This window comes from Carlito syrichta, unplaced genomic scaffold (assembly GCF_000164805.1).
Source record: "Carlito syrichta isolate Samal-C Ts95f unplaced genomic scaffold, Tarsius_syrichta-2.0.1 Scaffold311148, whole genome shotgun sequence".
Taxonomy (NCBI): Eukaryota; Metazoa; Chordata; class Mammalia; order Primates; family Tarsiidae; genus Carlito; species Carlito syrichta.
The window spans coordinates 12,470-24,682 of record NW_007255244.1 but is presented as its reverse complement, the minus strand read 5'-3'; the positions used below and the strand labels follow the sequence as shown (position 1 = coordinate 24,682).

The window sequence follows — 12,213 nt, the reverse complement described above, 5'->3', positions numbered from 1 at the left end:
GATGCAAATCAATACCACAATGAGATACCACCTAACTCCAGTCAGAATGGCAATTATCAATAACTCAAAAAATAACAGTTATTGGACAGGGTGTGGCAAAAAGGGAACACTTCTACACTGTTGGTGGGAGTGTAAACTAGTGCAACCTCTGTGGAAAGCAGTAAAGCAGTATGGCGATTCCTAAAAGCTCTAAATATCAACCTCCCATATGACCCTGCAATACCCCTACTGGGAATATATCCTGAAGAACTCAAATCACTCTATCACAAAGATACCTGCACACGAATGTTTATCGCAGCGCTGTTCACAATAGCCAGAACCTGGAACCAGCCATGCTGTCCATTAAAAAAAGACTGGATTAAAAAAATGTGGTACATATACATGATGGAAAAAAGAACAAAATCATGAATTTCGCAGCAACCTGGATGGAACTAGAGTCTATAATACTGAATGACCTCGCATAAAAACAAAGATCTGAGTATCACATGTTCTCACTCATATAGTGTACCTTGATCATCCAACATACTACCATAAGAAAATGACTGACGGTGGTGGGAAACTATGGTGGGGGAGGGGAAGGGGGATGGGACTAATGGTAGTAAACATCTGTCTGTGGTCGGGGAGACACCTCTTATCAACAAGGGTGCTTGAACAAAGCATATTTGTATACCTAACCCTTAACTGTACCTCACAATATAATAATAAAAAAATATTGATTTTAAAAAAATAAAAAAATAAAGTGGGCAAAAGATATGAATGGACACTTCTCAGAAGAAGATATACAAGCAGCCAGCAGACACATGAAAAAGTACTCAGCCTCACTCATAATCAGAGAAATGCAAATCAAAACCACATTGAGATAGCACCTAACCCCACTAAGAATGGCCATCATTAATAAAACAAACAACAACAGATGCTGTAGAGGATGTAGAGAAAAAGGAATGCTTATACACTGTTGGTGAGAATGCAAACTAGTGCAACCTCTTTGGAAGACAGTGTGGCGATTTCTGAAGGAACTAGAAATTGACCTTCCATATGACCCAGCAATTCCCCTATTGAGAATATACCTGGGGAAACTAAAATCATTCTACAAAAAAGATACCTGCACACATATGTTTGTTGTAGCTGTATTCACAATAGAAAAAAACATGGAACCAACCATGCTGCCCATTGAAGCTGGACTGGATAAAGAAAATGTGATACACATACACAATGGAATATTATGCAGCCTTAAAGAAGGACAAATATATGGACTTCAAAGCAACTTGTATGATTTGGAGTCGATCATACCCAGTGATCTATCACAGAAACCAAGAACGGAGTGCCAAATGTTCTCAATCATAAGTGGACCTTGAACAATTATAATAAGAAAGCGTTTGACTGTAATGGGAAACTATCAGGGGAGGAGGTTGGGAAACTGGTAGGGGAGGCAGGGGCATACCTCATCAACAAAGGTACCTGCTAAATCAATGTTTGTATACCTAACCCTGAATTGTACCCCTCATATTTATAATAAAAAGTAAAAAACAGTAAGATACAATGAAATAGCAATCAATAAGTTGTAGACAAAACCAAATGAAATCAAATGCTGTTTTTAAGAGATTAATAAATTTGATACACTTTTAGACTGAGCTAGAGAAAAAGAAAGAAGATGCAAACTCCCAGTATCAAGAATGGACATGAAGTTATTGCTGTGGACACTACTGGTATTAAAGAACAATCAGAAAATGATATGGTTATATAATATACAACTTGGATAAAATGTAAACATTCTTTGAAATATATAAACTACTAATCATCAAAAGGAAGTGAATAACTTGAATTGTTCCATATCTATTTTCTTTTGTATTCCAACAACTTCAGGTGTGCAAAAGCTTTTGGGTTACATAAATAGTCATATATTGGTGAAGTCTGGACTTTTAGTTTATGCATCACCTGAATTACATACAATGCATCTCATAGGTAATTTTTCATTGCTTCCACTCTCCTTCTCTCTGAGTCTCCAATGCCCTTTGTACCTGTCTTTATACCTTTGCAGATCCATAGCTAAACTCCCACTTATAAGTGAGAACATGCAGTATTTGGTTTTCTATTCCTGTATTACTTCACTTAGAAGAATATCATCCAAGTCTATACAAGCTGCTGCAAAAGACATTATTTCTTTCTTTTTAAAGACTGAATAGTATTCCATTCTGCATATCAGTTTTTGGGCACTTAGGTTGATGAAATTGTCCTTTGTCTATTAAAGTGATTAAAATCATATCCATCTTGTCTCAAAATCAACATTATTTATTAGTAACAAGTGTTTTCTAAACTTGACTGACCTTCAGAATTGTAGTAGTCTTGTGAAAATATGTATTCTCCAGATGTCAACTGGTCTTAAAGAGCAGCATTCCCAAAGTTGGAATGAGAAAACCTGCATTTTAGCAAAACTCCAAATGATTCTTCTGTTGCTTGAAATAACAGCAAACTTGTATTTGAAGACCACGTCTTCACATTTTTAAAAGATACATGAATCACAATATTACCTATTAATATTTTACTACTGTTAATTACTTAGAACAGTGCACCACATATGGCAGACCCACAATAATGTAATGATGATCTTGTGTACAAAAAGGAAAATGAGGTCAGAGAAGATAGGAATGGAAAACCCATTGCATTTAAATTTCGAGTCTGTAAGTGACCTGTAATTAATAAATGAACATCATGAAGGTGATTTCACATATTTATAGAGTTTTCAGGGTTGGTTGTTGGAAAGATAAAGAACTCCATAAAGAGCTATACTTATGGAGAAAGCCTAAAACAAGGAAGTGGAGTATTGGAATGGGAGTTAGAGAATAGGTACAGCCTAGATGAATGGGAAGGAGGATAGAATCCACCTCTGAAACAAAGACTACAAAGTAAAAATGCAGAAAACCAGACGAGGGGATGTTGACTAAAGAAGCCTGACTGGAGAGTGTATGGGTTCACAAAGCAAACCAATGTCTGATGGAGAAGGGCTTACTAGTGAGGTACATGGTAGTGACTGAGCTTGGGGAAACTCCCAAAGTGAGAGAGTAATAAAAGCAAGGTGGTGCCACAAAGGAACAAAATGGAGGAGTTCAGTGTCATCAGACACAGGGAGGAGACACTTTATCCATCAGGGTGTAAAGCAGGCTGGTGCTGGTTAGTCCTCCAAAAGTTGCAGATAAAGCCTGGATGAGTTCATTATATAATTCCATCTGTAGGGGCAATGCAAATTCAGGTGATGCAAAAATATCTAGAACAATGTATAGAAGGGTTTATGCTAGATCTTTTCGGAGTTTCATGGGAGCACTTCCTTGTGCAAGAGATTCAGAACAAGATAACCTATTCAATCTTCCCTGGAGACTTGCACATTCTTAATCTTGTACAGTCAAGCCAGAAGAACCTGGAAAGAAGGAGCTGCTACAGGAAAGACTCTTCAACCCATGACCTGAGGAGGTTTGTGTTCAAGGCTCAAGTATGGTGGTAGAAGCACGTAAAACTGATGACAATTACAAACTGCCACACCTTCAGCCTGGAGACTGCTGATGGTGAGAGTGAAATCTGTCCCAGGTCTACTGTCAATGAATTAGTTGAGGTCCTCAGGTCCCCAAGTGGATGCCCAAAAACTGAGCATCTTAGGTACCTGTCCTGGTTTCTGGTGGTGCCAGTCTAACTATTTCTTACTATTAATGGTGTAAAAGACTCTGGTTGGATTTACAGATCATCTTTCTTGGAGACATAGCCAGGGAGTCTGGAGACTGGGTCATCATGATATTACCACAGGCAGCTACAATCAGGAATAGATAGTGACTTATGATCATATATTGTATCACTAAGATATTAATATATATATGTAAAATACAGTTTTAAATAATAAAGAATCAGAATGCTTTAGATGAATTTTTAAACTCTACGTATTAAAATTATTTTTTGAATTTTATCAGTCATTAGTCATCTAAACATCTCATCTGAGATCCAGAGCACTGGGAGGACAAGACATTTGTTCTGTGTCTCCATCTTTTTACTATTCATTTTTTATATACTCCAGCCCCAGCTTCAGGGAAGCCCCATTAATGGAGCTCTGACTTGAACCCAATGAGACAATGCAAAGGATCACAGGGTGTGGTAGCAAAAGTGCCTGTGCAATGAGTTATGAAAATAAACAATAGGAAGAGGAGACAAAAATACCATTACCCAAGTAAGTGTGACTGTATGCCTACAAAGGCCCAGCAGTCGACTTCTATAATTTTCAATAAAGTTTAGCAAAACTTCCTAATGTAAAATATTTTTCCACCAACTATACTTTTTTAATCAGCTGAAGTCAACTTGAAAACATAAATTACTTTTGTAATAGACTCTACATATTTGTAAGCGTATAATAATATCAAGGCCTAACTGAAACATAAAAATATGGTGGCAGTCCAAGGAATACATTCATGTCACTGAACAGAGTGAGGATATAATGCTTAGATTTATATCTTTATTTCAGATTCTCTTTTGAATTTTATTTACTTATTCATTTAGTTGTTTATTTTAGAGTTATGGGTACATGTGATGATTTGCTACCTAATTTGCTACCTAAATTATGTGAAGGTGAGGTTTGGACTTTTAGCAAGCCCTCTCTCCCCTGGTAGTGGACATGACACGTAATGGGTGGTTGTGTGTCCCTTATCCCTCCTCTTTCCCTCCCCCTAATTAGTAGTGTTTAGCATTTGCACTCCTCTGCCCAAAGTTTAAGGGAGAGTGAAAACATGCAGTATTCACCTTTTTGTTTCTGTGATAGTTTATTAAAATGATAGTCTCCAGCAGCATCCATGTTGCTGCAAAGGATGTGATTTTGTTCTACTTTATGGCTGTGTAGTATTCCATCATGTATATGTACCACATTTGCTTTAACCAATCCACTTTCAGTTGGCAATTTGGTTGGTTCTCTGTTTTGGTATTGTGAATAATGCTATAATGGCCATATGTGTGTCTATCTTTTGGTAGAGAAATTTATGTTCCTCTAAGTATATTCCCAGAAGTGGGATTTCTCAGTCATCTGGTAGCTTATTTTTCAGTTTTTGAGGAAATGTCACACTGCTTTCTACAAGGGTTGGACTAGCTTACATTCTCACCAACAGTGTAGAAACATTCACTTTTCTCTGCAACCTCACCAGCACCTGTTGTTTTTATCATTTAAGAATGATAGGCATCCTGTTGAGTGTGGGGTGGTATCTCATTGTAGTTTTGATTTGCATTTCTGTGATGACTAGTAAAGCTGAACAATTTGTCATATATTTGTTGGCTGTTAGTATGTCTTCCTTTGAGAAGTTCATGTCCTCTGTCCACTATTTAATGTTTCCCCCCCAATATGTTTGAGTTCTTTATAAAACCAGGTTGTTAGGCCTTTGTTGGATGCATAGCTTGCAAATATATTATGTACATATATAAAATATATAAATATAATATATATAATACATTTATTTATTTTATTTTGTGGGTTGTCCCTTTACTCTCTTAATGGTTTCTTTTATTATGCAAAAATGTTATCGCTTGATAAGGTACTATCTATGAGTTTTAGCTTTTGTTGCATTTGCTTTCAAGGACTTGGCTGTGAATTAATTGCCTACTTTAACCTCCAGGAAGGTGTTCTGTACTTTTTTTTAACAAAGTTTTTATAGTTTGAGGTTGCACATTTAAGTCTTTGATCGATTTTGAATTAATTTTTGTTAATGGTGATAGGTAAGGGTTCAGTTTTAATCTTCTGCATATGGTTAGCTAGTTTTCCCAGCATAATTTGCTAAATATGGTTTCCTTTCCCCAAATTTTGTTTTTGTTAACTTTGTCAAAGATGAATTGACCTTTGAATTTTAAATACATATTTTAAATTCCTCTTGGACAACTCAAAGTCACCTCAAGATATCCAAACCAGACCTCTGATGTTTTCTTATTGCAAGCATTATCTTAGAAAATGAATTACTTGTCACTGCCAATTTGGCCAACCATTTTCTCAAGTAATATCTCAAGTCCTCCTAGATTCCTCTGTCACTAGCAGACCCAAGGTATCACAGCTCCTTCTGGGGATAACATGTGAAATAGCTTTAGTTGCCAAGTTCTGATGGAACAGTTCTTCACGTATTCTTACCTCCAAAATTTATATATATATATATATATATAAATTAAACAAATAACAGTCCCATGAACTCTTCCAGCTAGAGGATACCTTGAATAAATAAAACAGAACACTTGACTTCCTAGAGCATTTATTTTAATGGGAGGGACAGACGAAGGTTAATTGTGAACAAATAACATTTCTCTCTGCTCCTTTTCTGCTTCCTCTGAGTTCCTTCCCTGGAGATGCCATTACTCAGGGCAAGTGGGACAGTGGCCACCCAGGTTCACTCAGTGTATCTTCTTCCCTCAGCATGGGTAGTCAAAGGAAGAGGGAACAAGTTGGTATAGTTAAACACTTATATTTCCTGGAAAATAACCTCAGATGTAGTTTCATTAATTTCTAGGTATTCAAGTCATCTTATGATCAATGATAACAGAATTTCAATTCATCATGTCCCTGCAGCATGAAGCCTCCCAATACAAAGGTCAGTTACCAGAACCAATGCACTGACATGATATGTAAAAATGAACTGGACCTAATTATAGCAGAGCTTCTTTTAATGTGTTTATTTATTTATTTTAGAGAAAAAAACCAATGTAATATTTTTCATAAACAATTAACTAATAATAATATTTTAATATGTTTAACATTATTTATAGTGAAGACAGTTCTGCTTTTCCCTTCTCATTTTTTAAAATTAAAATTAATTCATGTATTATTATTATTTTTTTGAGTTGTAGTCTCAATCTGTCATCCAGACTGGAGTGCAGTGGCACAATCACAGCTCTCCACAGCCTTCACCTCCTGGGCTGAGGTAATCCTTCCACTTCAGCCTTCCTAATACCCAGGACTACAGATGTGTGTGCCACATAGGCTAATTTTTGTAAAAAAATTATGTAAGTATGTATGTATGCATTTATTTAGTTTAGAGATTAGGGTTCACTATGTTGCCTAGGCTGATCTCAAACTCCTGGACTCAAGCAATCTTCTTACCTCGGCTTCCCAAAGTGATGGCTTTGCAGTCATGAGCTACTGAACCCAACATCCTTTTCAGTTTTTAAAATTGACTCTTTCTAGGCTAAAAAGAAGAAAAAGAGCTTTTATCTATTATGTCTCTTGAGTTTGCATTGACTTCTTTTTGAAGCTACTACCTACTTTTTCCTTGAGCTCTGGTTACGGATGGAAGTGTGAACATTTGTGTTTTTTCCTTCAACACCTTTATTTGCTATTTCAGAACTCTCAGTTACTATCTGGCATACTGTTTAGCTTTGAGAATGCCGATTTCTTCTCAGGTATGATATACAGGATGACAATTAGCCTTTCAGAAAAGCCAACACCTTGGTTGCAGTGATCCGTCAAAGGATAGAAAATACTTAAGCTTGATCACGTAGAGAGAATCTCAAATTCTTGATGGAATGTGAGGAATGAACACTGTACATGAAACTAAATTCCTGACTGGGCTCGGTGGGTTAGCCTGTAATCCCAGCACTTAGGGAGGCTGAGTCGAGTGGATTGCCTGAGCCCTCAGGTTCGAGACCAGCCCAAACAACTTGGCAAGGCCTCGTCTCCACAATAAATCAAAAATTATCTGGGTGTGGTGGTGCCTGTACTTTCAGTTACTTGGAAACCTGAGGCGAAAGGATCACTGGAGCCCAGCAGGTCGACTGCACTCCAGCCTTGGTGACAGAGTGAGACTCCAACTCAAAAAAAAAAAAAAATTCCTGAGAACTATTGGCATCCAGACTAAAGTTTCCTTTAACATGGAACTAGCAAAAAGGTAGGCAGAGTGCAGAGAAAGGATGTGTTCTTAGTGATATTAGATCTTAGTGATACAAGGAGTCACTGGATTAAGATTTTTTTAGTCTGACTCTCAGAATTTTCTTTTGCAAAATTTAAAGATGCATCAAGAAATACTACTGTATGTAACAGTTGACCTCCAGGTCATTATTGACACAGATGACATCGGGATCACTGTGCACAGACAAACTTTTCTGCTCTGTGTTGCAAACATGAGTTTGCTGTATTTGCAGCCTCTGCTTGAGGGCTTGAGGACATCCTTGCTTTGCTACACTAGTAGCAGAGCTGGTTTAGTCTCTATCCACAACTCCTCTTCCTCCCTACCCTTTCTGCAACTCACAGCAATTACCTGGTGATAACATTTTGGTATTCATCATAATATGAAAGAAAATTGATACTTAGTGAACCTCATCTGATCCAGGGTTTAGGTTTATCCTGATCCAGGCTTTAATTACAGGGTCATCCACTTTAGTGTGAGGAAGAAATGGTGTTTTTTCCCCCCTCTTTTTAGAAAATCAGCTATGGCTAGTTAGAGGCTTCAGACTGATGAACTGTGGAAAGTAAGGCCAATGGAGCAAGAGGGTCGAATATGGAAGTAACTAAAAACAAAGTACAGACCATTTAGTTCCCCGGGAAATAAGGAGACCTATGGATTTGTACAGTGATGTATGTGTGAGTGACACAGCCTTTAAGAAAACATAATATATTTATTTAATATTTATTTATTTATTTGAAAGATGTGTAGTACAATTCAGGATTTGGTATACAAGTGGTCAATTAAAAGAAAAACAAACAAATAAACAGTTTTTAAGTTAGCAGAATACATTCCCTGGTTAGTTTGACACTCCCCAAAGTCTTTAAGACTATATAAAAGAGGTTTTATCCAAATTTTATGTGTATTTTTCTAAAATATTATGTAAAGGCCTAATCCGATGAAAACATCAATTGTTCAAATTGTCTTTAAAAATTATTTCAAAGTATAATGCAGAAATAGAAAACTAAAATGTGTAAATAAATGTAAATAAGCAACAAAGAAAGCATAATGTTATCTTGTATATCTGCAGTAAATGATTCAGTCATATAACAGTACTAAGGATGACACTTTAAATGTCTTCAGCATACTTTGAAGAACTATTTCTATATTTTTATAAAATTAAAAAATCATACTTTTTTCCCTTAAACTTTTTGAGAATAAATGGATAACCTGATAGCCCCATCCTGTAAGATAAAAATCTTTGTGTTTCCTACAAGCAAGAACATTCTCTTCCATCACTACAATACAACCTTGATATGAAAACAGTAGACATTAAAATTTATTACATCATCTAATACTTAGGTTCATTTCAAATTTGACAGTTGTCCCAGTACTTTCTCTTATGGTCCAGCCCAGAATCATATGCTGCCTTTGGGTGCCATGTTTCTTTAGTTTCCTTCAGTTTGGAATCATTGGTCAGTTTTTCTTGAATATCATGATCTTACCACACCAATTATTTTGAGAATGTTTCTCAATTTTTTTGTATGGGAAGACTCAGCTAGTGCATCTTTGGTGGGAACATCTGGAAGTTATGCTCTGCTCTTCCCATAGCATTCTACCAGGTGGTGCATTCTTCCCATTGTGTCCCGTTACTGATGATGTTTGCATTGATTCCAGAATTATGGTGGTGTTTGTCATACTTCACTGCATAGTGTTTTTTTATTATTTGAAATTAATAAGAATCTGTTGAAAAGTTTCTTGATACTTTATGAATACCCCAGTTTACATTAAAGTATAAGTATGATCTCATGGGTTTATATTTTCTTCAGTGGTTATGCTACCTGCATTTATTTTGATACTCAAAATTCCCCAGATTTGGCCATTGAACCCATTCCAAATGGTTCCTCTTCACCTTTGCCATGATTACATCATTATTTGAATGACTCCTTAGTCTCTGGTAGAAGACAGTACAAGCTCATTTTATACTTTTCCTCTCCTAAAGTTTCTATCCTAAACCTGGAATCAGTCATTTCTCCAAGGATTGTTGGAGGTTTTTTTTTTAGTGGTGAATAGTATTTAGAAATTAAAATGGGGGCACTGTGCGTGTTCATTGAGACTGAAAGATTATTGCATTTAAATTAAAGGAAATCCATTAATCAATCAAATCATTTATCATTTGTCTCTTTATCAATATGCAGATACATTTAAGTCTATGTACAACTGTATGTTTATGATATCTCCTTTCCAATCAAATCAGTTTATTCTAATAATTTCCCTTTCTTTTTTTAGATTAGAAAATATAGTTTATTTTGTGTAAATTAGAGAGAGAGAGAGAGAGATTTACCTCCCCAAGGTGAGGGAGGGGGCCAAAGCCAGGAAGCATGGCAATGGCTATAGCTCAAAAAGCACATGGCCACACCAGTGTCTAGCAAGGCAATGGCTTCCCTTTCCTTTTTATTGCTCACTTAAAATATTTTTATTGATGTACAGTAGTTGTATTTTTCTAAATTTGCAATTTTTTCTCCAGCCGTAAGAATCCTGACTCTAATAATTTCTCATTCATTTACTTATATGACCAAAAATGCTCCTGAATGAAACCAATCTCCTGTTGTCACTGCCATGCACACCGCTTACAGACAACCTCCCCTCTGCCACACATACATTCCCTGCTCCAGCTTTGATAACCCTTGCTAGGACACCACTAACTTTACACCTCTCTATGGTTGGCTTCTCCATCCGCACTGAGCTTGGATTCCTGTACACTGGGGCCCACATCCATGGGAATACACACTTCATCCACTCCATCCTTCATACACACTGGGTCAGCAGTGCCTCCACTCACAGGTGGAGAGATTCTCTTCATCTAAGTCTTGTTCAACATATCAGGTTGAATATTTCCTTCCACTACACATGGATACCATTCCCATAAACTCAACACCCTGTGCAGTTTTAGCCTCACCTTCTTGTGTAGTTGTCTCCTTAACCTGCTTGTGCCCTACACACTGTACTCAGTCATTGGAAAGTGTGTTTTCTTAGGAACTGGGAGAGATTTGGTGATGAGGTTATATACAGGTTTAGGAACACAGCTGATTCACAAGAGAAGTTGCTCTAGGGAGGATTTCAGCATTCTCTTATTTGCAGGTCTGATAATTATAATTTATTACACCAAGTATTTTAGGGATTTAACCACAGGAAAGCCTTTCTTGCCTCAGTAATGTGCACAGGTAACCAAAGCAAGAAGCTGATAGAATTTCTTTCAGGTTCTTGGTTGTGCCAAAACTGATAGACTCAGTATTAGATTGTGAAATAGCAAGAGAAGCATGTCCTGAACTTTGAAGAAGAAAGAAATAATCCCCTACTCACAAGATAGTGGGTTGATTCTGTCCTGTGACCTCTAGGAAAGAACAGGGTCTCTGCAGGTAAATCTATGCTTCCATGTTCTGACCTAGGACACCTGGGGACACTGCAACTGTGCTGAGTTACTGAAATGAGTCAACTCTGCAGCTGTGCCCAGCCTGCCCCATCTCCTGCTGATTTGCATGTTCCCAAAGCATAGCCCACTGCTCAAGACTTATTAATAAGCTGGTCACATCCAGTAGAAGTGTTAGTCCCAGTCAGGACACAGCATGGGCATGAGGGTCTTCACTCAGCTCCTGGGGTTCCTGCTACTCTGGTTCCCAGGTAAGGAGGAAGAATGCTAGGAATTGGCTCAACCTGTGTGCTCAATACTGCCTGGTACTTCAGGGAAGTTCTATAATAACATGATTCATTGTGTCAACATTTATTTTTTATGTTTCCAATCTCAGATGCCAGATGTGACATCCAGATGACCCAGTCTCCATCCTCCCTGTCTGCATCTCTAGAAGACAGGGTCACCATTACTTGCCGGGCGAGTCAGAGCATTAGCAGTTGGTTGGCCTGGTATCAGCAGAAACTAGGGAAACGTCCTAAACTCTTGATCTACAGGGCATCTAGTTTACAGACTGGGGTCCCATCAAGGTTTAGTGGTAGTGGGTCTGGGACAGATTTCACTCTCACCATCAGCAACCTGCAGCCTGAAGATGTTGCCACTTATTTCTGTGAACAGTATGACAGAGCTCCTCCCACAGTGTTACAAGCCATAACATAAACTTCATTCCTCAAGAAATGGCAGAAATTAATTACACTATAAAGGACTTGAAGGATGCAGAGAGGGGTAATTTTCACTACATTCCCATTTGACTCACTTATTTGGCTTGTGTAGAAGACAGATGTATCTTGGAGACCGACAATGGATTATTGTAAGTTTAACCAGGTGGTGATTGCAATTGTACCAGATGTAGTTTCAAAATTGCTT

At 37.4% G+C, this 12,213-nt stretch overlaps 1 gene segment (V, D, J or C); it reads left to right on the top strand.

Annotated features, from left to right (window-relative positions):
• Window positions 1–11,325: 11,325 nt before the first annotated feature.
• On the top strand, window positions 11,326–12,006 carry LOC103271061. The segment is given in 2 exon segments: window positions 11,326–11,558; window positions 11,684–12,006. Coding segments are annotated over 2 exon segments (378 nt in total).
• The last annotated feature ends 207 nt before the right edge of the window (window positions 12,007–12,213 follow it).